General features: G+C 42.6%; 1 protein-coding gene across 8 annotated transcripts in view; it reads right to left on the bottom strand.

The window, feature by feature from the left end:
• The window catches only part of HERC2 (HECT and RLD domain containing E3 ubiquitin protein ligase 2), a 224,831-nt gene that overhangs the window by 89,198 nt on the left and 109,632 nt on the right, over positions 1 to 26,001 (bottom strand). For 6 of the 8 annotated variants that reach the window (XM_056555877.1, XM_056555882.1, XM_056555881.1 and 3 more), the window contains exons 40-51: positions 23,952 to 24,099; positions 22,670 to 22,866; positions 18,647 to 18,880; positions 18,353 to 18,491; positions 17,760 to 17,903; positions 14,485 to 14,627; positions 13,892 to 14,162; positions 10,660 to 10,799; positions 10,082 to 10,180; positions 9,790 to 9,958; positions 9,582 to 9,707; positions 3,724 to 3,832 (exon numbers count right to left, since the gene is read on the bottom strand). In XM_056555877.1, coding sequence (XP_056411852.1) covers positions 3,724 to 3,832; positions 9,582 to 9,707; positions 9,790 to 9,958; positions 10,082 to 10,180; positions 10,660 to 10,799; positions 13,892 to 14,162; positions 14,485 to 14,627; positions 17,760 to 17,903; positions 18,353 to 18,491; positions 18,647 to 18,880; positions 22,670 to 22,866; positions 23,952 to 24,099 — 1,919 coding nt within the window. The remainder of the gene's footprint in view (positions 1 to 3,723; positions 3,833 to 9,581; positions 9,708 to 9,789; positions 9,959 to 10,081; positions 10,181 to 10,659; positions 10,800 to 13,891; positions 14,163 to 14,484; positions 14,628 to 17,759; positions 17,904 to 18,352; positions 18,492 to 18,646; positions 18,881 to 22,669; positions 22,867 to 23,951; positions 24,100 to 26,001) is intronic. The other 2 variants (XM_056555880.1, XM_056555883.1) reach the window with 1 other exon arrangement.

Raw genomic sequence — 26,001 nt, 5'->3', positions numbered from 1 at the left:
TTTCCCAAATAGTGTGCAATGTGGGGCTTTTTTTTGCTGTTCTGGCACCATAGGGGCTTCCTAAATGTGACATGCCCCACCAAAAACCATTTCAGGCGCATTGTAGTGCGCCTGCAGTGCACTTGACGTCCACACATGGGGTATTTACATACTCAAAGGATGGGGATACCAATTTTGGGGGGCATTTCTCCTATTTTGGGGGGCATTTTCTTCTATAAAACCAGCATTTTAGTGAAAAAAAAATTATTTAAACATCCAACTTTAACAAAAAGTCGTCAAACACCTGTGGGGTGTTAAGGCTCACTGTACCCCTTGTTACATTCCTTGAGGGGTGTAGTTTCGCAAAATAGTATGCCATGTGTTTTTATTTTTTTTTGCTGCTGCTGTTCTGGCACCATAAAGGGCTTCCTAAATGTGACATGCCCCCCAAAAATCATTTCAGAAAAACTCACTCCAAAATCCTATTGTCGCTCCTTCACTTCTGAGCCCTCTAGAGCATTTAACATCCATATGAGAGAGAAATTACCGTAGGTTACAAATTTTAGGGCGATCTCTCTCCTTTTACTCCTTCTAAAAAGATTTAGAATTTTCTCCTTCACTTTGCGGCTATTCCTGTGAAACACCTAAAGGGTTAACACACTTACTGAATGTCCTTTTGAATACTTTGAGGGGGTGCAGTTTTTATAATGGGGTCATTTATTGGGTATTTCTAATATGAAGGCCCTTCAAGCCCACTTCAAAACTTAACTGGCCCCTGAAAAATTCCGATTTTGAAAATCTTGTGCAAAATTGGAAAATTGTTGCTGTACTTTGAAGCTCTCTGATGTCTTCCAAAAGTAAAAACATGTCAACTTTTTGATGCAAACAAAAAATAGACATATGGGATGTCCATTTTCCTTATAAGCAGAGAGTTTCAAAGTAAAAAAAAATAAAATGCTAAATTTTCAAATTTTTCATCAAATTTTCGAACGTTTCAACAAGAAATGATGCAAGTATCGATGAAAATTTACCACTAACAAAGTAGAATATGTCATTAAAAAAACTGTCTCAGAATCAGAATGAAAGGTAAAAGCATCCCAGAGTTATTTATGCTTAAAGTGACTGTGGTCAGATGTGCAAAAAAAACCTTGATTCCTTCAGATGAAATTGGGATGGGTCCTTAAAGGGTAGCTCCCACCATCCCTTTTTTTCCCCTCTGTCCCTGCCTATTTCCCATCTATCCCTAAACCCCCTCCCTGCCTTTTTTTTTTTTTTACTATATAAAAAATGCAGTTTTGTCTGCCTGGTAGTGTGCTCACTACCAGGCAGACTTCCCCAGCAGGCTGAGGTCACTAATATATGCTGGGGCTGACTTTCACCCTTAGTTCATCTACACAGGGTGTTTCCCGCTGTTTCACCACTACAACTCCCAGCTTGCCCCGACAGCTATTGGCTGTCAGGGCATGCTGGGAGTTATAGTGGGGAAAAAACTGGAGGCACCCTGTATTAAAAACAATACCCTTCCATGGCCACGGCGCAACCCGAACCCCTCCCGCACCCCCCCTGAACCCCGCCACCCACCGCGCTGCCCCTCGCCACGCAACCCGCTCCTCTGTTTGGAGTTTGCCATAAGCAATGTCGGAGACAAAGCAAAGATGTGAAAGATAAAAGCTTAGATCCCAGAATAACCTTTTAAACTTTTAGGCCTCTGTAAAAAACGCAGTGTGTGACAGAAACAGTAGCCCATCACCCCGCACACAAATCTCCACAGTGGAACATAGTGGTGGGTAGAATCATGCTATGGGAATGCTCCTCTTTAGCAGGTACAGGGAAACTGTTCAGTATTTTTGAAAAGATGATAGAGACAAATACAGGACAATCCTTGAAGATAATCTAAAGCAGTCTGCCAAATATTTGAGACTGGGATGGAAGTTTATCTTCTAGCAAGACAATGACATACAGCCAGAACTACAAAAAGGAATGGTTTAGATCAAAGCATGTTAATGTCTAGAATGGCAGAGTCAAAGCCCAGACCTATGACCATACTTGAAAATTGTTCACAGACTTTCTCTATCCATTCTAATGGAGTTTAAAGGGATATTCCAGGATTTTTTTTTTATTTGCCTATGCTACAGGGGATGTAAAGTTAGTGTAGGTCATAATATTGTGTCTGTACCTGTGTGTGACGGTTTTCTCACAATTCTTCTGTGATTTTCACCCCAATATTTATTTTAAACAACATACAAAATTACTCATGTCTTGGGATTTCCCAGGTTGCAGTGCGTCGAGACCGGATATCACTAGTCAAGTGATCAGAGGGAGTCTGTCCTGCTTCAATGGGTGGAGCAACTGCTGGGTGGGACAGAGATCATTTTGCAACAGCTGTAGGCACCCTGATTAAAAAACACTGGTGTATTGCATTGAAGGGATCACAGGTGTGTTTAAATGGGTGAGGTGGCTGATGTGTGGGAGGGAGGAAAGTGACCTCATACTTAAACTATGGCACTATGGGGTGTGTAGTTTAGAGAACGAAATTCAACAGGAAACACCCAGTTCAGGCAGGTATGTACTACTAAAATCACTTCAGGTGAATAACCCCTTAAAGCTTACCTGCCAAGAAGGATAGGAAACCATTTCCTTCTCTAGATGTGCAAAGCGGGTAGAGACTTACCCCGAAAGACTTGCACCAAGCAAAAGGTGGTTTTACCAAATATTGACTGTGTGAATGCGCTCTGCAAAGTGACACTTATTGGCACAGTTTGAACGACATTTAGAAATCTCGAAAGAGCATCCATTTTGAGAGTACTCATGCGGCCAAACCCCAACAAATGCCTATTTGACCTGGAATAATTGATGCACTTTAAGAGAGATCTGAATGCCAAAACTGATGATTGAATCATATTTCCACTGAAAGGGAAGATTCTAACAAAGTTGAGAACATCAGGGGGAGAGAGATGTTTAAACTTCTGTTTTAGTAGGGTTAACCTTAAAGTTGCTTAGACTGGTGAAAAAAATCTAATTAGGGTATAAGGTGAAGTCATGTAAAGTAAGAGGTCATCCATGTAGCTTGCGGTGGTCCCGCCCAACTTCCAACCCCTTTAGCAACCAGATATTTGCAAAGATGGACTGCCAGGGGTTTTCCATAATAACCATGTACAACAAAGGAGATCATCCCTGAAGGGAGCAATTCTTGATGAGGAAGGCCTCCGATCAGGTTTGTTTTAAGAATATGCCAGTAAAGAGATGGTATGTAGGGTGTTATCCCTGACCTATTAACCAGGAACAAAGCCCACCACCTGCGGAATCACGCAACCCAGGCACACACCTAAAATTTTTGAGTAAAGCTTGGTAGGATGGTTTTAATCAAGGCTATTTTCAAAGTTACTACATTATTTACTTTAGATTGGAACAATAAAACTGTAGAAAAGTTGCAAAAAACGTGTAATAGTTGTCTTTTTGTTTAAAACAGCTGTGACATGAAGCAGAAATGCGAGTCTGCTCCCTGTCACCGCCTCTAGACTAGTGCAATATATTTTATCATACAAAACCTGTGAAAAGAAGCATGTTACAAGCTTCCTCTGCTTCAGAAAGCAGACAGCACAGGAAGAGAAATTGGGAATGCAGTACAACATATTGCAATCTTTTAAAGGATTTCATCTTTCATTTAGTGGACAACAAATCCATACAAAGACAGCTTTGATCTTTTACACAGAATTAAAAGAAGACAGCAGAGAAGATACATACGTCACTCCCGGGTGAATGCTTGGAACCAACTCCATTTCAGACAAAAGTCCTGTCCAGTGTGACTGCTGAGGGAAGTCCACAATCACATCTTTCCCATTGGCACTGAATGCTACCAGAAGGAAAGAAAACCTTACTTCACGTGTAAACATATGTATGGCTTAAATTGTTTTGACTTTATTGATTTAAAATTATGAAATAACTTCCAAATATACAGCAATATAGAATGAAGGGGATATTCAGGAACTGTGTAGAATTACAGTTGTAACTACCTGAGGGATGGCTGCAGAATGCCCTGGTGGCACAAGGCACTAAGTTAATAAAGAGCAGGGCTACAAACATAGAATACAATAGCATAGAATAGAACACAATAGCATGCAATTGTAGGAGAAAAGGAGATTTTTTTTTTTTGTACTCGCCGTAAAATCTCTTTCTTGTAGCCTTCATTGGGGGGGGGGGGGGCACCTATACTGATGGGTATATGCTCTTGTCACTAGGAGGCGCTGACACTAGGAAAAAAAATTTGGCTCCTCCCTGGCAGGATATTCCCGCCCGCTGGAAGTGATGTAATCAGTTTTGTCACCAAGCAGGAGAAGCCAACAAAGAAATATGTCTGAAGGACCCCAGAAAGGAATCCCGGATAAAAAACGGAAGAGAGAATCCGGACCAAGAAAGAAGAAATGGGTGGGTGCAGTGTCCCCCAATGAAGGCTACGAGAAAGATTTTACGATGAGTACACACAAAATCTCCTTTTCTCGGTCGCTCTTCATTGGGGACACCTATACTGATGGGATGTACCAAAACAGTCCCCTATGGAGGGAAAAACAGCCAATAGCAAAAGGGGAATCAGTCCAGGGACCGAACCCACTCGACCGTAAGGCCTGCGGACGAGATCCAGGGCAGAGACAACCGAGGCCCACAAACTGAGCTCCGTGAAGAACTCCAGTCCATGGAAAAGGACTAGGACGCCAAGGAAGAGATTGTCCTATGTAGAGATTCCAAAGCTACGGTCCATAAAGAGAGACAAGAAAAGGTCGTCTAGGAAGCCAAAAGGGCCGGAACCATTTCGGGAGGAGGTAGGCATCAACTCCAAGGAACACCGAACCAGACAGATGGCTAACCTGGCTGAGAAACAAAAATGTTAAAGGGCACAAACAAGAGAACCCCATGCAGCATCAACCAAGTCAAGAGAACATGGCAGAAAAAAAACGCCAGGGAGAGCAACGCACGCCTGAGCAGAAGGAGAGTATGGAAGGTGGAGACCAGAAAAACACTGGAAAAAAGAAAGAAGGATGGAGACTGGCTGTGGAAAGGCCTGATGCATAAAATCGAAGACCAGAACATCTGCATACCAAAAAGCTTGTCCCAGGGGCCCACCGTGAGCACCTGGGAGGCAAAATAAGCTTGAATAGAGTAATTCGGATGACCGGAACACCCACCGCCCCGGGAGTACATTGACCCACGAAGGAGGAGATGGAAGGAATAAAGCCAAAATGGAGCGGAATGCCCTGAAAAGGGGGCATCCCGGAACAGCGGAGCATCCGACATGGGAACTGGAGGTACCCGGTTCACCTGGAAGACATACATGTAAAAATAAACGCCCAAAAGGAACATCCCGGAATACTGAAGCAGCCAACATGGGAAATGGAGGTTGCCGAGTCGCCGGGAAGACGTACACCTGTAGATTAAGTAAACCAAACGCCCGCAAAACGCTCCGGGTGACAAACTTCTACATCTAGACAAGAAGAAGTGCGGTACAGAAAGACCGCCTCACAAACAGGACGACGGAGAAGTCGGGGCAGGAGAGCTAGCCTGCCCGAGACCACAACCATCACTAAGGCCCAAAGAACAAGAAACGCCACAGCATACTATGATAGTAACTCGTAACTACACCTTGGCAGTGGATAACCTGAACTACAGTCCACGGCGTGGGAAGTGTATGGTAGTGTACCCAACGTTGTAGTAGACCATGCAGACAACCATTGGGCTGACTGGTATAGGATTCCTGAATGCTCAGGGACACTCGGGGCCTGTAGGGGGGGCCTACAGAAAGTGAGGTTTTGGAGTACGACTGAACTAACCAACGACCTGGCGGTGTAAGAGACCCAGCAGACAAAAGTCTGTCTGACTGTCATCAGTCCCGAGTACCTGCAGGGACTCTCCATCCAGAGTCCTTATACCAGCAGAGAGGTACGGGAGACCTGACCAAGCCTGTGGCAGCCCAGAGATAAGTGAACAACAGCGATTGAGACTGTGCAGACAACAGTCTGGCTGAACAAGTACACTTCCAGGCACTGGATAAAAGGGGACAGCCAGATAGACTATCACTGTGCCCCACTGCCGCATGTGGGAGGGAGGGGAGGCCAAGGAGCCTTAGGTAGTATCCCCGCCACCTTGGGAGATCAGGGGAAGCTGAGGATCCGCAGAATGCATCCCTGTACAACATCTAGAGTCCATAGGACACGTCTTTGTATACCTTCACAGCAGTGGAGTACTGTCACTCCAGCCTCAGATTCATCAGCTGAGTGATGAGTGACAGGCAGCTGAAGAGACCACGCAGACCAGTGTATGGCTTACTGGTATAGGTCCATAGCATCCAATGGGTCACTCCTTCGGCCACCATGCACAGCAGTGGGGTACCGGAACTACAGCCACAGATACATCAGCTGTGTGATGAGTGGCAGGCGGTGGAGGAAACCATGCAGACCACTGTCTGGCTTACTGGTATGGGTCCATAGTAGACAACGGGTCACTCCGTCTGACTCCTTGCATCAGCAGAGGGGTACCGGAATGCCAGCAGCGAACACGGCAGCTGAGAGATGAGTGACAGGCTAGACTACTGTCGGGCATATCGACATCAGGACCAATCCATGCCCACGCAGGGATACTTCCAGAGAGACCTCGCACTAGACGGGGGGATCCAGAGCCCTAGCCACGGCAGCATGTAGAGGAGGGAATCATATTGTATGACACGCCAGAACATCCCCATGATGGGTGACTGGCGGACCTGACAGAGCGTCCTTAGCGTCCGCCAGGAGTGCAAAAAAAAAAACTCTTGCAAGGGCACCCGGACAGTGTCTTGCCTCGGTAGGGAGGGACTGGAATTCGGCTGTGGGCACGACATGGCATGGTAGACACTGAATATGCCCCCAACAGTTTCCAAGGGATCGCGAAATCCCTGGCAGTAGCCAGCCACGTCGGTGCACATATGTTCCCTGACAGAGTGAGAATCCTGCAGAAAATAGATACGCCAGAGGGATACCTCAACTGACAATGTAAATAGTCTAAGGCAGGCCACTGTACAGGGTGACTGAAGGAATAAAGCGGGCCCCCGATTCAGTCCCTAGAAAAGGGACCCTGCAGATATTAAACTGATAAAAACAGATGTGACAGGCCAAGGCTGTAATAGCGTTTGGTTGCCACAAGAGAGAGCTCAAGAAGTAATGAAAAATCCAGGGCGTAATACAATTGATGGTCACAAGAGGGCGCCAAACACCACTAAACGGTCTGAGTGAATTTTAAAAGACAGCGCAGCCCGCCGAGAAGGGGCGACAGCCGCAGGAAGTGGACTGGGGAACTGGGTGGAAGACGTGGCTGGTTCCTCCCCCACCGGGGAAGCGCCCGGCCGCATACGGAGCACTGAGGGCAGTCGGCCACGTGGGACCGGAGACCCGCTGCCTGCAGCTGTAGGTCTCCGGTCAGCCCATAAAGAACACGGCCAGGACACTGTGCCTGGCTGAAAAGGATAGGAGTAGGCCTGGGACCGGAGACCCGCTGCCTGCAGCTGCAAGTCTCCGGCCAGCCTGTAAGAACGCGGCCAGGACATTGGCTGCAGCAGATAGTAGTAAGCAGGCTGGTGTGCCCACACTGAGACCGGAGACCCACTACCTATAGCTATAGGTCTCTGGTCAGTTTAATAAAGGTCGCGGCCAGGACACTGGGCCTGGCCGCACAAGGTAGTAAGCGGGCAGTTGACGCCCCCACTAGAGAAGCGGAAGGCCACACGTGACCTGAGACCTGCTGCCCCAGAGACTGAAACAGGGGCAGCAGCATAGTGTCTCCGGCCGGTAGTGAAGATAACGTGGCAAGGGAACTGTCCCTGGCCACAATACATATGTAGAGATGCGTGGCCGAAGAGGGGATAAGGAAGGTTCACAAGACTGTCACCGCCAGAATTGTGCCAGAGGCCATGAGGGGTCCGGCCCAGCACAGCAACGTGTAATGGCTCCTGAGGAAGGGGACCCCTGGATGAGCAAGAGAGAGGGAGACGGGGAATGGGGGTTGTAGTACATACTCACACATGGCTCTATCATCTTACACACACCCTGAAGTCTTCAACCAGATTATGGCCACGCTGCATGATACCAGGCTAAGATAGCGGGGTGAGCAGGGGCAAGTGGGGGACCTGGACTCGGGGTACAACCATCAGGCACTGGCCATTGGCGATAAGGGGCTGACGGCCCATACTCTGTGTTCTGTGACCCTTCCAGTGGGCGGGTATATCCTGCCATGGAGGAGCGGACTTTATCCTAGCACATACCCATCAGTATAGGTGTCCTCCAATGAAGAGCGACCGAGAAATGTTATTCTCATGGCAATAGCACACGTATGTTTGTTATGCATTTTAAGAAGGACCATGTCCAAGGAGCCATCAGTTTCATATTGAAAATGTTGGTCGCAGGTTCCCTTTAAGATACTACTGCTGCTTATCACTATAACAGAGGCTTCACAGTTTGCTTAAAAACACAAATACTAAGAATAGGAACCATCACAATTATGCAAAACAGACACAAATATAGAGGCATCATGTGAAAATGGAATGAGTGTACTGATAATGGCCCCCAACGTCACTGGCCCAAATGTAGTCAAATAGTGACTATGTCTGGGTCATATTCCAAACATATACACGTTTTATTTCAGGACACCGAAGCGGTACATATGCCAGTATGTGTGCATAAACATATTGGTACACATTTCAATAAGTTGCCACCATGTGGAACGTATTGCATGCTTGTGATGTGAACCCAGGCTTAATTCTGGCATTTGGTAGGGTTATCAGGTACCTAAACATATGCTGTGGTAAACCCATAGACTGCCATCATGCTAATGTGGTCATGAAGTCAGAAAGTATGTCACTTTTGGTTATATTTTGTCCCCTGTACGATTGGCTTCCATTTTTTCTGTAGTATAGAAAAAGTTTTACATGCCACGCTGTTCTGTCCAACAAAAAATGTTTTATATAAAATTATACTTTTTTCCACCCATAGACGTATATTTGTGTCTTATTTTGTGTTTTATTTTCTTGCCAATTTCACATATTAACAAAAAAAAATAAAAGTTTACATTTCAAACGTATGTAAAACATGCAATCATATACAAATGTATACCAAAGCATTTAACACATACGATAAAAATCCATGCAACCAAATAGGTATTTTTTTTGGTACATACGTTTGTGGTATACGTCTGACATATGTGGTAGAGATGGGAACATACCCTAATGGGGGCCATTAATACATGCATTACAGTACCATTAACATGGCACTCTGATGTGCTGCTTATCTCTAACATCAGTTTTAATGACATACAACCATATGAGCTCATTGCAAAGCTCCCCCATCTGCAGTAGCCTTGAGATAGGTCACAGCAATGGGGCTCAGTATTCACGAGGGCACTTATTTAGAGGAGTGGGAGAGCAACTAAAATTGGTGCACCAAGGGGTAACAGAACGGTACCAGAGTGCAGAATGGCCTAAGCTGCATATACAAAAAAAAATAAATGGATAATATAGTTACTATAACGCTCAGGGTAAAGTATAGGATGCCCTAATCTGCTGTCAGACTCCATTTTAGATACACTACCTTTAACAACACCCACACTTCTGTGAGTGACCGACCCCCATTTATATTTTGGTGTTGTAACAGATGCCTTTACTCTCACTTTATCACCAATTTTGATGTGGGAATGTGAACTCTGAGGAGGAAAACCTGCAGATTAAGAAAATACTGGTTATTTATTTCTCTTTCTTGAACCACCCAGCCATATACCTACCAAAGAACAAAGACTTACCGAGCAATTCCACATGGATATATCGCACCCAGTAGGTTCCACCTTTTTGTTGCCAGTCACATTGCACATTCAAGTCATGAAGCCCATCCCGATCTAATTTAATGACTTTACCCACATCTCCTTCACAAACCTCTTCATATGTCCGGCAGCACCGCACCATCATGCCAACCTTAAAACAAACACAGCATTGAGGACCTTCAAGTATTTTCTGCACTCCCTAAATTTAATTGCCATAATAAGGTTGGAATTCTAGGGTATGAAAACTGATAACCCAAATAAAGATGTGACATACCTGAATGTTCTCCCTCACATACACCGCATAATCATCATTACTTAAGAAGTCCGCTCTTTTCTTGTAAGTCTGACTTTCTGTCACAACTGCGCCATTTGACTATAACGGTTATGGGATAAAGAAAAAGATAATTCAGAGGCAATGTATTTAAGTGTCCCTGTCATTTAAAAAAAAATATTTGACATGTCAAAAAGTTTTAATCGTTCAGGGGCCTGGGTATTCAGACCCTGATCGATTGTCAGATAGCAGCGCTCTTCTTCTGGCTCTATGTGCTTTTCTTCACTATCTCACCGCAGAAGAAAGGCTCCATATACATACTATAGAACCCATCTCCTACAGCTACATTGGGAGGGCAGCAAACCTCCGTGTAGCAAAACAGTGAGCCATGTTCTTCACTTTACTCATTCTAACAATTCGTGGGGATCTGAGAACCTGACCAATGAAAAATTTTTAAGGACATAAAATAAAAAAAAAAAGAAGGAGCAAAGCAAACTAAAAACTGAGAAATAAGCAATAAAATTGAAAAAGAATAGCAACAATGTACTTCCCACCAAGAAGGCAGTATAGTCAATACTAACATCTGGGTATGCAGCTTCCAGCTCCTCCACTTCTTCTACCACTTCTTCATCAGATTCCTCAGAGGCAGTCTCAAAATCAGACAACTCTGTGATCTGAATATCAGGATGATCCAGCAGCCATCCAACTAATGCCTCTACACCTATGATCAGAGAACCAGGTAAATAACACACACACTCACACACTATCCAACATGCTTTCTTAACTCTAGATAACCTAGGAGGATTTTTGTACTCCCTGTAAAATCTCTCATTCATAGTCTTCATTGGGGGACACAGGAGACCATGAGTCTAGACTGCTGCTACTTGGAGGTGCTGGCACAAAGTAAAAAAAAGGAAATTATTCCTTTTAAGCAGAAGGCATGAGACAAAAATCTGCATATGGGACACTGTGGTTACCTAGTAGCATTCCTAGAGGGGTGTAGGGGAAAGGTTAAGAACAAGATGCAAGAACAAGATGCTCCTAGGTTAACAGTATAAAAAGACAGGAAGGCTGCAATAAAGTCTGGGGTAGGGGTGGGAACACCGGAAAAGAAGCTCACTCCCGGGCAGGCAGAGTAGGGCTTGAATAGAGATATTTTTTCATAGAGTGCTGGAGTCAGGAAGTCCCATAGAAAAAGAGTAAAAAGGCTAGATTTTAAATATGGTGTGCAAGGCTGAAAAATTAGGAAAAGTAAAAGACTCAAGCAGTCAGTAACGGCACTGTTTAGGCACATGAGAGAAACCATATAAGGACTTTAGCCAAAAAAAACACTAAATAAATACTGGGGGCAAACTTTGCAGAGGAATCAGTAAAGAGAAGGACTAAGGGCCATAAGGGGAGAAAGCATGGTACTAATAGTGTACTGCAGTGGTGGAAGGAGGGACAGTGAGCTATACAATAGGTGAGGTGCCCCAGGGAAGCTCCAAACAGAGGCCCTGAAGTACTGCTGGAGATCTAACCATCACCAAGGTAATAAAGGTTGGCAGAAACACTACTTGAGGGAAAAAATAATTCTCAGATCTTTGGGGAGATTAAAAAAAAAAAAAAACCCTGATGAGAGGAGAGGCCAACACTAAGAGGAGTCTGGTGAGGGAAAGGGAATCTAATAGCTGGGGAAGGATGAGAGGGATGACACTTGAGGGAAGGGAAGAAAGGGTTAATGCCTCAATGTCTTCTGTCTACATATGTCCTTACTACAATGTGCCAGGGCTGTAGGCAAGGGAGGCCATGGAAGTTAGAGCTGTGCCAGTGGCGACCAAGAGTTAACATCCCTTCTATATTAAGGGCTGTGTCCTGGTCAAATAGGGGGGGGGGGGGGAGGTGATTAGGGTGGGTCTAGATTACCCAAAGTGTCCTAGTCCAATAGAGAACCGCTTCTTAACTAACAGTGAAAGGTGAAACTGGTCTGGAGCAACCAGGTATATACCCTGCTTATGAGGAGTCACGTCCTTTCTTTGCACATTATTAGTGCCTTCTAGTGACAGCAGCCTATATCAATAGTCCTGTGTTTTTCAATGAAACCAATGAGAAACTTGACTCTGCTACACATACTTGTTCCAGATATAAAATGGAGCAGTATAAAGATTTTCATATGGATAAGAGGCAAAAGTAAAAAATAAATTGAAACTCATCAAGGAAACAAGGAATTCATTTTTAGGATATTATGACGGCTGTGTTTACAACAAGGAAGACCTTATTTAACCCCAAATTTTGATATTTGATATAAGTTTCCTTTCTTCTTACACAGGAGTAGTAATTATTGCTTATTTTTTTTATGGAACAAGTAGTTTATTTTACAGGCACCCTTTATTTTACCAACAAATGTATTACAAAGTCAGAAAATTATTAAAAATAAACTTTAAAATGGAACTGCACAATTTTGTGGAGCAATACTCAGTAGGGACTCATTAGGGATATAGGTTGAACTTGATGGACTTTGGTCTTTTTTCAACCTTATGAACTATGTTACTAATACTATTTTGTAGAAAACCATAGAGTAAAACTGACAGATATTCCACGAGTCAGTATGATTCCAATGATGCCAAATTTTGATCATTTTGTTTGGTTTTCAATGCTATGTACTGACCCCAAAAACTATTATAATTTTCCACTTAAGTGAGCTGTGTGAGGGCTAATACTTTCATTGTGGGCAGTAGTTTTTACTAGTACCACTTTTGCTTAGAATTGCATTTTATTTTAATTAATCACTTTTTTATTATTTTATGATGTGACCAAAAATCTGCAGTTTTGTTGTTTGTAAATGTTTTGCATTAATGCCATTGACCACACGGGCTCAGGAACATGATACTTTTCTAGTTCAGGCAATTTTGCATGTGACAATACCCAATGGGGATGATTCATCAAAACCTGTCCAGAGGAAAAGTTGCTGAATTGCCCATAGCAACCAATCAGATCGCTTCTTTCATTTTCCAGAGGCCTTTCAAAAATGAAAGAAGCTATCTGATTGGTTGCTATGGACAACTCAGCAACTTTTCCTTTGGACAGGTTTTGATAAATCTCACCCAATATGTTTTTTTTTTCTTTTTACTTTTTCAATTTGGAAAATGGGAAAAAGAGGAAGGATTTGAACTTTTATTGGGGGGGGGGGGGGTTGACAAAAGGAGAATATTGCTGAGGTTAGGAGTTCACTGCTTTCTGTCTTAAAGCGCAACGTCATGATGTTCCTCCTCCTTTTATAACTTATAAAATACATTTATCCAGCAGTCTGGCAAAGTCGGATGGGCGTGGCTTGGGGTTCGCAAAGCCCAGCCGCTGCCATGCCTATCCTCACCTTTCAGCTCTGGGATCGTTAGACACAGCGCATGCGCCCCTCCTGACGTGCGCGCGCCACCGCCCTGCATTGACAGAGCAAACACTCGCTCCTGCTGCCTATGCGCTCACAGGTGCAGTACTAGAAGAAGGGAGGGGCACATGCGCTGCGTCTTACTACACAGCCGTCCCATCGCTGAAAGGAGAGGATAGGCGTAGCGGCGGGGCTTTGCGAACCCCAAGCAATGCCTATACGAATGTGCCTGACCGCTGGATAAATGTATTTTATAAGTTATAAAAGAAGGAGGAACAGCGATAAAGGAATGGTTACAGTCATGTTCTAGACATCTGTAACAACATTTTAGTAGTCTGGGGGGGCTAAAAACTCATAAAAGTTGCGCTTTAACAGCTTTTAACCACATATTCAAGGACAGCTGCATGCTGGCAAACATATCTTAGCATAAGAAAAATACAGCAATGTACCTGGAGAACTTAAAGCAGTTCCAGATGCACCCGACAGTGACTTGAGAGCAAACTCAATGTTTTTTCTTTGAAAGCCCATCTCCATCAATTGCACAACAACTGGAACAGGCGGTATGGGGGATGGTTTGCTCTTTTTCACTTTTGCCGGACAGATGTGCTGCACAGTTACAGGAGAAGAGACCTCACTAGAACTACAAAAGTCGTCAAAGAGCGGAGATGATGGATGTGTGGACTCCACTGCCAAGTACTGACAAACTGCCAGTGCCGCTGCCTGAATAGGAAAAAGCAAAGATGGCTGTAATTTAAAGTGATCTCCAGGCATACACTACGAAATGATCTGGCATCGGGCAGGAGGGCATCTCTGCTGGTACAATTTAATTATAATCAGATTAACAAAATGGGATCTGCTATGAGCCAAAAAAAAAAAAAGTTAATTTCAGCCGCACAAAGTACATGTTTTTCTGAACATAAGTTCTAAAGAACATACGACTTTCTGAAATGAAAGAAAATACTTTCCAAGGCAAACCCCTTGTCTCCCTTTTAAAAGCACCTACTTCACATTTGTTTTAATCCTGAGAAAAAAAGGAGCTTACTTCCAGTTCCTGTTTGTCAAAGATTGCTTTCACGGGTGAAGGTTGTGTAGCTGCAGTTAGTAACTGTTGTAACAATATCATTGGAGGCTGCGGACCCTCTGGAGACATATCTGCAAAATCTGGGGTGGCTGCTGCTCCCTCATCTTGAATGAAAATAAAATTATTTGTAGATATTTATCGCGTAAAGGTTTAAAAATATAACTAACTATATAACTGACATAGGCAAGCAAATAAAAATGTATATACAGATCTGTATTTGCTAAGGATATGTTAAGCTTGAGCCTATGTTTACAAAGCACAAAATAAATCTGTAAAATAATGATAAAATATGCCTATATCTATAATTAGATAAAGTCTATGGAAAAGTGGATCCACATTGTGTAAGCTTCTGTAATTCCTAACATTGGAATTAGGGAAGATTTTTTAATTAATTTCTTTTTATTTTATTTTTTTAAATCATGTGCACTGACAAGTTCATTTTTGCACTTACGTTTTTTTCCTCCTCCCCTTCTAAAAATCATAACTTTTTCTATTTTCCAACTACAGATACATATGAGGGCTTTTTTTTTTTTTGCGCTACCAATTTTAGTTTGTAATTACATCCATCATTTCACCACAAAATGTATGGCAAAACCAAAAAAAAAAATTTTGTGGAGTTAAATTGAGGGGAAAAAAAAAAAAAAAACATTTTGTAACTTTTGGGGGTTTCCGATTCTACGCAGTGCACTTTTCGGTAAAAATGACACCTTATCTTTATTCTGTAGGTCCATACGGTCGCAAGGATACCAAATTTATATAGGTTTTATTCTATTTTACTACTTTAAAAAAATTATAGCTACATGCACTAAAATTTGTATGTGTAAAATTGTCATCTTCTGACCCCTATAACTTTTTACTTTTTGGATAAGGGGACGTATAAGGGCAAATTTTTTGCACAGTGATCTGAAGTTTTTAGCAGTACCATTGTTTTGATGGGACATTTTGATCCCTTTTTATTATTTTTTTTAGGGTGTACAAAATGACCAAAAATACGCTATTTAGGAATTTGGATTATTTTTACGTATACGCCATTGACCATGTGTTTAATTGACGTTATATTTTTTATAGTTCGGACATTTACGCACGTGGCAATACCATAGGTCTATGTTTGTTTACAGGTTTTGCTCTTCTTTTTTTTTTAACGGGAAAAGGGGGAGTGATTCAAACTTTTTTTTTTAGGAAAAGGGTTAAATCACATTTATAAATTTATTTACACCATTTTTTAGTCCCCATAGGGTACTAATACATGAAATCTTCTGATTGCATAGACTGTATAATGCTATGCCATAGCATAGCATTGATCAGTGTTATCGGCGCTCTGCTGCTCCAGCCTGCTGGGCAGGCATGGAGCAGCAGGTCGCCGATCAGACGAAGAGGAGGCAGGTAGGGACCATCCACTCAGTTGTTCGGGATGAGCGATTTCACCGTGGCGGTCCCAAAAATCCCGAATGAGCTGCCGGGAACCGTATACTTTCACTTTAGACACGGTGATCAACTTTGATCGCCGCGTCTAAGGGGTTAATGCTGGGCATCACCGCTATCGGTGATGTCCAGCATTAGACATGGATCCTGGTGGCTGATAGCCGCCAGGACGACCCGGCTATGATGCGGGGTCAGCCAGTGACCCAGTGTCATAGCATGGGAGCGGGACCAGGGCTTAAAGGTACCCCAAGGTGTTAAAATACAGACAAATTTTTATTTCTATTTTTCTAATGTGTAATGTGTTCAAATTACAATGTGCAAACATGGCCCTTTCTTTGGGTTAGAGGCAATGCTTGGTAGGCTGTTATGGGGAAGGGGTAGTGTCCGCATGAAGTAGACAAAGTTGCTCTTACCGGAAGGAGAAGGGGGATGGGCTCTTCCTAATTTTAGATTTCATTTTTTGGCTACAAAATTTTAAACAGGGGTGTAACAATTGGATTCCTAGAAATGTAAAGGGGAATAAAATGGGGATATTCTTAGACACACTGGAGATGGTCGAGGCCGTATATGTGTACCATGCACAAAGGGGGCCACTGTTATATATTGAACTTGTATAATAAAGTTCGGAAAGAAACAAAAGAAAATTAGTAAAATGGAAGGTAGTTGTATGTTCAAACAGTTGTGAGGTAATAAGAATTTTGATCAATTCAATAAAGGGATCGGTAAAGACTTTTGGATTCACAAAGGGGTAAAGTATGTACATCAGTTATTCCGTAATGGAAGGCCTAAAGGGTTTGAGGTCTTGAAAGAGGGATTAAAATTGTAGATTTTGGTACTTACAGGTGAATGAGGCATATAGATGCACGACAAAATGTTTTTTTTGTATTGAGTCATATAAATGAATAGATTTTTTTAAAGGGGTATAGGGGGGGGGGGATGTAAGCTCCAGTCTTGGAAAGCTCTGTGCTTCAGAGACAGGAGATGTGATGTCACGCTACACCCTCCTGCATTCATTTCTATAGGAGGGGGCGTAACGGCCGTCGTGTGGTGTGATGTCACGAGGGGCGTGGCATGACGTATGACATTTGCCATAATGGTGAAGGGTACGGCTAATGTGATCGTGGGGGCAAAAGGGATCTTTAGGAAAGTTAACGATCTATTCATAAAGATCTTCTTTCTCTCTAAATTGTTAGTCCGAAGAAAATGGTTTGTAAATGACAAACCAAATACTAGGAATTGGTGTGGCAGGCAGTGGGGGGGGGGGGGGGGGGGGTTACCGGGGTTGTAAATGTAAGCTTTGTGATGTTATAATTCTGTATATGAGGGACTAAAGTGACAAATTTTAAAGCCATATTCGAAATTTGAAAAATAAATATAAAAAAATTGAATAAATAAATAAATAATGTCCAGGGCAGCCACAGGCCAGCTCTCAATCTTCAGCGGCTTCCCTTTCTGTTGCATTAGTTTGAATGCATCCAGTCTATTGCAACAATGTTTATTCATTATTTTTTCTCTAAAGGAAAGTCTTTAAAAACACAACCAGTTAACATAAAATGTGTAATATGCTTAGGGGTGTATTCACACCTATAGCATCAGATCTGCTCAGGATTTGAAGATGTAGATTCTGTGTTCAGTCATTTAGTTACATTGAATGCTGCGGCATACAATCTGCAGTTTCAAATCCTGTGCATCGAATTTGCGCAGGATACTGTACATGTGAACACACCCTATAATAAAAGTCATACGGTTTATTACTCAGACCACTGTATGTCAAGCTTGAAATAAAACATTTTGTGAGAAATACTTCTACATACCAGCTGGAATCAGTCCTGTCTCTGACACGGACGGCTGAGATAAGATCTGTCTCAGTCTATCTTGGTGAGACAGAAGGGCCCAACCAGCCTTTAGTATGTACAGCTTCAGCTGCTGACACCTCAAACGCTCCAGATCAACTTGGTCTATAAAACAATGAAATAATGGGCATTATAAACAGAGGCAATTCTGGACCAGCTATGATGACTTCCTAAACTCTCAGCGGAGTAAACAGCAGAGGTTGCTATTTGTAGCGCAGATCTAAACTTTGCTTTGATTATAATGTCTTTCCCTTCAAGGAGACAATCAATTTAATCCTCTTCTCATGCTGTCAAAGCTTCCTTTTATCGACTGGATAACCATTTTCAATCACAATAATCACTGCTAAAGTCTCTAGACACTTTGCATGTTCCTACAGAGTAGCAGAGGTCATAAAGGCAGCATTTCAAAGATCTTCGTACCAGCAAAATGGGGATAGAGGCTCAGTACATTTCTGTAATGGCTTTGTCCATGCTGCGATTTACAGAAGCTACAGTATTATACTACATCGAGCTCTCTCTTTCTGCCGTGGGCGAGAAATTCAAGTGGACTTTACCTGCAAGCCCCTGACTGGGCGACTTCTTCATCCTATGCTTTTCCAGCTTGCACCCTGCCAGGTTTACCAGCTGTGCCCAGACAGACAGCATTGGATCAGTAAAAGGCAAATTGTTCACACAAAATGGCACCACAGGCAGCTAGAAGATTAAAAATGAAAAAAAAAAAAATAAAATCATATGAAATGTAGGAACAGGGTAAAAGCATTATATTACATATAAAGATGATAGAATAAGACAACACATGTATACTAAAATAGAATGTTATTTTCAGAACAAGGGCCAATTCCACTTACCGGATGAAGTTGATTTAAAGGGCAAATATGGCTGGTGCGCATATCATGGAACTGTACTGTGATTTTCCCTTTCGGAGTGATCCGGGTCACAGTGCCCTCTCCAAACTCATCATGTAACACCTGTCCCCCAAGCCGTAAACGACTGTCTATGCCTCCGATCACCGCCAAAACTGCCATTAAGCTACGCACTTCAGGATTTTCTGAGTCAGGAAAGTAATCCTCCAGCGCAGCCTGCTGAAAGAGGCAGATTAAGATGAATGACCATCTAGGCATAAACTACTTCTAGGACTTGACTCCACATCAAAATAAATAAGACATTATGTGCTTTGGCCAGCACAGAAACATTAAGGTAACATCTTAAAGAAACAGTAGCTTCATATCTGAAAACAAAATTTAAAAGGAAAACTGTGAGCCAGTTCACCCACGCTAAACCCAATACACTGAGTTATAATGTGGGTGAACAGGAGGCCATACACAGGTCACTTTTTTACGTTTTTTTGCCGCCGAGTTGTCATTTGCTAAAGTTCCGTAATTTTGGCCTTCATTTGAGCTCTTAAAGCAGCCTTGCTTTGGGTTCCGGAGGAAAGGGCCTTTACCTGAAACCCCACCATCCCCCCCCCCCCACACACACAAACCCCCGCCGCCAGCGCTCTATCTGCAGAGCACATGCGCAGAAGATTTTACCCAGCTTTCACGACCTAATGATGTGTGGGGTGCGTTGGGAGAGCTCTCTGCACAGTGTAACTGCGCATGTGCCGGTCCCTCGCCTTTAGAGCGCAAATGAAGGCCAAAATTATGGAACTTTAGTGGACGATAACTCAGCGGCAAGAAAACCTAAATAAAAGTAAGTGACCTGTGTATGAAGTCCTGTTCACCCACACTATAACACAGTGTATTGGGTTTAGTGTGGGTGAACTGGCTGACAGTTTTCCTTTAACCACTTTATAGCCAGAATATAGCAAACAGCAGTGCTAGTAAGATGGTAATCATATTTCACACAATCTATAATGGCAGAAAACTGCAACAAATCTGCCTACTATATTTGTTTACTTAACAGTTTTAATATATGAAAATTAATTTTGTGTTTTCCGTGTAAAATTAGTTATCCAGGAATAGAAATACATACCGTATATACTCGAGCGTAAGCCGACCCGAATATAAGCCGAGGCCCCTAATTTCACCCCAAAAATCCAGGAAAAGTTATCGACTCGACTATAAGCCTAGGGTGGGAAATACATCATCCCCCCCCTTCATCATCACCGCCTGTCAATCCCTTCTCAGTGGTCTTCAACTTGCGGACCTCCAGATGTTGCAAAACTACAACTCCCAGCATGCCCGGACAGCCCTCGGCTGTCCGGGCATGCTGGGAGTTGTAGTTTTGCAACATCTGGAGGTCCGCGGGTTGAAGACCACTGAGAAGGGATTGACAGGCGGAGATGGATGGCTGGGACCATCGCTTCACAGCTAAAGCCAGAAACGTTTTTTTTTTGTTCACTCGAGTATAAGCCAAGGGTAGAGTTTTCAGCACGAAACATCCTGCTGAAAAACTAGGCTTATACTCTAGTATATACGGTAGTTAATTTCTTCCAAAAACAGCACCTCAGCTGTCCTCAGGTTCTGTGTGTGGTATTACAGCATGGATCCATTCACTTCAATGGAACTGAGCTGCGATACCACACAAACTGAGGGAAGGTGTGGTGGTGTTTTTGAAAAAATTCCACTCGTTCTAATCCTGGATAACCCCTGTAAATTTTTTGCCATTTTCTGCCATTAAAATCACTGATACTGTCAAATTCTAATTGGTTACCTGCTCTTTTATACAGTTGCATTTCTTTTGATTAGTGTTAACCCCTCAAAGAGGAATGTGCAATTGACATTTTTATAGCCATCTTTTTAAAGAATTTTTGGTGATTTCTAATTTGAAAATAATCCTGAAAACTTGCAGTTCTGTACAGATCGTTTGCCAGCAGTGCCCTCCCAATCAACACAGACAGGATTACACAAAGGTGACACCAGTAGATAGAAAAGACTCCATTCACATTAGCTAAAGTTTAGCATTTATTTCCTGTAGAATAACCTCAGGTCACAAAGAATGCCCAGTAACCTTTCCAATTAATGCGAGAATGGGATAGGTCCTGACTTTTGTTGCCCTATGTCTATGGGTGCTGTAAAGTACATTTCTAAATGCTTTTAAAAACAGCTCAGGCAAGATGGCAGCCCTCATAATGTTTGATAAAACAAAAGAAAAAAAATACATATATATATATATGTTTCAGTATCTGGATATAATCAGGAAACATAAATCTAAATTAAGGGGAATGTATAAAGTTCCCCATATGCATTTAAGAAAATTTGGCTGATTCGCAAAACTTTGGTTAACAGGCAAACAATACTATGTGTATGTGGGGCTCCTGGCTCATAATGGCAGGGGACAGAAGAGATCAGGCATGCTGCATTTGTGCAGCCATTTTGTTCTCCCTGGAGATAAGCCATCATCAAAAGGTGGCTTACTCCTTTATTGCCATTTGAAAACACACACGCAGTTGGGCTGTCAGAAGAAAAAGCTGTTCAGACAACAGCTACTGAGAGAAGCAAAGAGACATTACAACAGTGTACCTCACAAAACAAGGAGGTCCTACTCTGCTGGGTTCACGTCATGTTTTTGCCATACTGTTTTCAATCCGTTTTTTCTAAAGAAAACCGTATGGCAAAAAAACAGATGGAACAGTATGGGAAAAAGTAAACGTTTTTGCTTTTTAAACTGTATACTGTTTTTAAAAGTGCATACAGTTCTGTCCGTTTTTATTAAAAAAAAAATAAATAAAAAAACATACGTTTTTGATAATTTTGTCCATTTTCTATGGGAGAGGTCTTGGGTGGGGACTTTAGGATGCAAATGTCCCTGTATGGAACTGTATACATGTGCGTTTCCCATTGACGTCCAAGTTAAAAAAAACTTATACGGTTGCAGTACGGTTTTTAAACCGGAGACAAAAACGTGGTCAATCACGGTTTTGACTCTGGATAAAAAAAAACGTTCTGCAACCGCATACTTTTTTTTTTTTTTAACATGGATGTCAATGGGAAACGCACATGTATACTGTTCCATACGGGAAACCGTATACGGTTTTTACTTTGCACATGCGCATTTGCATCCTAAGGTCCCCACCCAACACCCCTGACATAAAAAATTGACAAAATTATCAAAAACGTATGTTTTTTTTAATAAAAACGGATGGAACTGTATGCACTTTTAAAAACAGTATACAGTTTAAAGACGCATACGATTTATTTTTCCCATACTGTTCCATCCGTTTTTTGCCATACGGTTTTCTTTACAAAAACGGATTGAAAACAGTATGGCAAAAACGTGATGTGAACCCAGCCTTAATAGGCGGCAACAACCTAAATTTAAAGTGTCTGTGTCCCAATGACGCAAACTAGAAACTTGCATACCTAAACAAAGTCTTAGACCAGTGCTTCTCAAGTGCGGTCCTCAAGACCCCCCAAAAGGTCATGTTTTCAGGATTTCCTTAGTCTTTCCCAGGTGATACAACTGTGGTGATGCCTGATTCACTGACCACAGTTATATCACCTGTGAAAGACTAAGGAAATCCAGAAAACATGAACTGTTGGTGGTCTAGAAGACCGCGCTTGAGAAACACTGTCTGAAAGTGAAAAGAATATAAATTCTATCATGGGAAACCCTTTAAACCACAGATGGTAATTATGATCTGTCCTTTACATTGCCATGGAGAAACTATACCCATTTCTTACATTATTAGAGTTTTGGTAAGAATTCACAGCATTTTCTTGTTTTCATATAATTACAGCCATTTTTACAGCATGGATTTTTCACTTATTCAGTTACCTCTATTCAGTTTGATAGTAACTTTTCAGTTAACAGGATATTGCATTTTTTTTGTTTTGTTTTAATATAAAAGAGTCATTTTTTTTCTTGCTATGCAATCATCTGTGTGGTAGCGTTACAATACACTTGTTAGTACAGTTGATTTCCCTTACCACATCAATGCGTTTTCCCTCAAATATGGTAGCGATAGAGCTTAACTGGGAGTTGATGTACTTATTGATGAGACCATTCCACTGATTCAGTGAATGAAGAGCACGTAGTAAAGCTACAATCTCCTCTGCTAAAGTGCTGCTGTGAGTTGCGGTCAAAGACGCCTGCGGTCGAGCTTTCCGGCGTCGGAGGGTGGATTCTACAAAGGAATAGAAGAATAACTTTTGATATTTTAAAATAGACCAATACACCTATGTGCAATAAACTCGGGCTAATATGCCAATAAAAAGATGTATGGTGTCTGCATATATTGATAAATAAATGTAATTTCATGTGGGGCACCATACATTTTACCCTATTGTGGTATACCCATATGAACGCACGGCATCTTTGTGCACCTCACTAGCTGGGATATATCTGTTTACATCAGATCGGATGTGACCCATCTTCCCCTGCTTAGTACTCTTATCTTTAACTACCTCCTGAGGAACCGTGTTACTAAGGGGGGAGGGGGGAGCATTGAGGAGTGGCTTTTTTAATACATATGTTTTCATATAATTCTGAGCACATTGACTGCACTTGTATTATGTATTAGATTAGTAAGTGGTGATGCATCATCATTAGGGCACATGTTTGTTTGATAGGGTCATCTAAGGCCATATAGTGGACAGCCGTAGATTAAAGTGGTGGTTCATCCTCCACTGTTAGGCAGGGTGGCTATAGGAATAAGTGAGGGACTGTGATTATGTAACAACTCACTAATATAGTTCCTCCACCGGAAGCTATCACTGTATTGCTGATCCTGACATATTTCATCTCTCCAGTAACCGTGCGTGCATTTTCATTCATTTGCCCTGTCATATAAGTACATCTATTTCTTGTATACTATTGAGGATTTGCATGTGTGGGTACATTTATGAGATATATCTTTGTATACCATTATTGAGGCTACCCTAGGATGATAAATGTTCCACATATGGTTATACCACAATAGGGTAAAATGTATTGTGCCCCACATGAAATTACATTTCTCTATCAATATATGCAGACAACATGCATCTCTTTTTGGCATTTTAGCCCGAGTTTATTGCACATTGGTGTATTTGTCTATTTTAAAATGATATCAATATAACTTAAATTTTAAAAGGGTATTGTGTTAGTAATTGTAATTCCTTACCCGTACAGTTTATAATTATTTGGTTAATTAAAGAAATAGACGACTATTACCACTCAAAACTGTCAAGACAAAAGAAGGGGTTAAATTGATAGTGCTGCTTCACTTACCTCTGAGAAGGGGGATATCTGAAGAGCAAGTAGTCAGTAGGCTACCCAAAAAGCAAAAAAGTTTTTCAACAAGAAGTTTCATGTCCATTGATCTTTCATTCTTATCCCATGAAGGAAGGACTGCTTGCAACAACCGAATAGCAAGAATCTAGAATGCGGCAAAATGAAAAAAAGTTAAGAAAACATATTTCTTTGTATAAAGTTTAATGTTTTATAACTATAGTTTGGTACAATTTCCAAATTCTTATGTATAAAGTGAATTCTATGAAGTCTCCCATACAATCCACACACAAGTGGAGATCCTACTCCCTTCTTTTATAGCACATGTTTGCATGTTTGGCAGAACTTTATACAGCAGTACTGAGCACTGTAATCCAGGAGAATCCTAAGAGAATTGAGGAAATGAACAATTTTTTTTACATTTACTGTAAAATCTTTCTCGGAAGATCCATTGGGGGACACAGGAACCATGGGTATATCTTGTTGCCACTAGGCCTTAAAGGGGTACTCCGGCCCGAGACATCTTATCCCCTATCCAAAGGATAAGGGATAAGATGTCTCACCGCAGGGGTCCCGCCGCTGGGGACCCCCGCAATCTTGTATTGGCCACGCCCCCTCCCATAGACTTGCATAGCGGGAGCGGGTGGTGACGTTACATGGGGGCGGAGTTGTGCTGTCACGATACTTTCGCACCTGTTTAAGCTGAGCGCTGCAGGTTGGTGACCACGGGGCTAGTCAAATACAAGATTGCGGGGGGGTCCCCAGCGGTGAGACATCTTATCCCCTATCCTTTGGAAAGGGGATAAGATGTCTCGGGGCCGGAGTACCCCTTTAATAAAAAATAAAAAAAATTAAAAATTAACAAAAGTCGGCCCCCCTGGCAGGATTTTCCCCTCCCACTGACTGAGCTAATCAGTTTAGTCCCAAAGCAGTAGGAGGTACCCAAAAAAAAGAAAATCCAAAGATGGCACAGCCAAAAACGAAAAAATATCAACTGGAACTGCCCAAAGACAGGAAATCGGCTACCAAGACAATAAACCAAGAAACAGCGGGTGGGTGCTGTGTCATGTGTCACCCAATGGGTCCTCCGAGAAAGAGATTTTACAGTAAGTATAAAAAAAAAAATCTTCTCTCAATCGGCTCCATTGGGGGACACAGGAACCTTGGGACGTACCAAAGCAGTCCCCGGGAGTAGGAAAACAAAACCAAACCAGAATTCAGGTGGATGGCAAATCCACCGCCGCCTGCAACACCTTACACCCCAAACTGGCATCAGCAGATGCCGAAGTGTACACCAGGTAAAACTTGGTGAACGTGTGCACGGATGACCAAGTGGCCGCCTTACAGACTTGCAGGGCCGAAGCCCTACTGAAAACTGCCCAAGAGGCCCCAACAGAGCGAGTGGAATGAGCCATAATGCGGAAAGGGGGAACCTTCCCCTCAAAACAATAGGTCTCTGATATGGCAGACCAGATTCACCAGGAGAAGGTCGCTTTAGAAGCAGGGAAACCCTTGTGACTGCTCTACGGAATGATGAACAGCGCATCAGAACGCCGAAAAGAAGAAGTGACCAAGAGGTAAATCTGCAGAGCTCTGACCACATCCAAATTGTGGAGGGAACGCTCCTTAGAGTGAGAAGGAGCTGGGCAGAAGGAGGGAAGGACAATATCCTCGTTCAGATGAAAAGAGGAGACCACCTTTGGTTGAAAGGAAGGCACCGGCCGAAGCACAGCCTTGTCCTGGTGAAGGACCTGAAAGGGGAGTCTGCAAGAGAGAGCTGCTAATTCCGACATCCGCCGGATGGAAAGGACAGTTTCCAAGAAAGAAAGCGTTGAGAGATCTCAAGAAGGGGCTCAAATGGGGTGACTTGTAAGGCGCCGAGGACCAAATTCAGATCCCACGGCGGAGTGAGAGACCTGTAGGGGGGAATTTCGTGCCTCAGCCCCTGAAGGAAAGTGCGCACATGAGGATCAGAAGCCAGAGGGCGCTGAAAAAGAATAGAAAGCGCCGACACTCCCTTGAGCAAACTCAGAGCCAAACGCGTTTCCAG

This window comes from Hyla sarda, chromosome 2, assembly GCF_029499605.1.
Source record: "Hyla sarda isolate aHylSar1 chromosome 2, aHylSar1.hap1, whole genome shotgun sequence".
NCBI classification, from domain to species: Eukaryota; Metazoa; Chordata; class Amphibia; order Anura; family Hylidae; genus Hyla; species Hyla sarda.
This window is presented reverse-complemented; position numbering and strand designations above follow the sequence as displayed.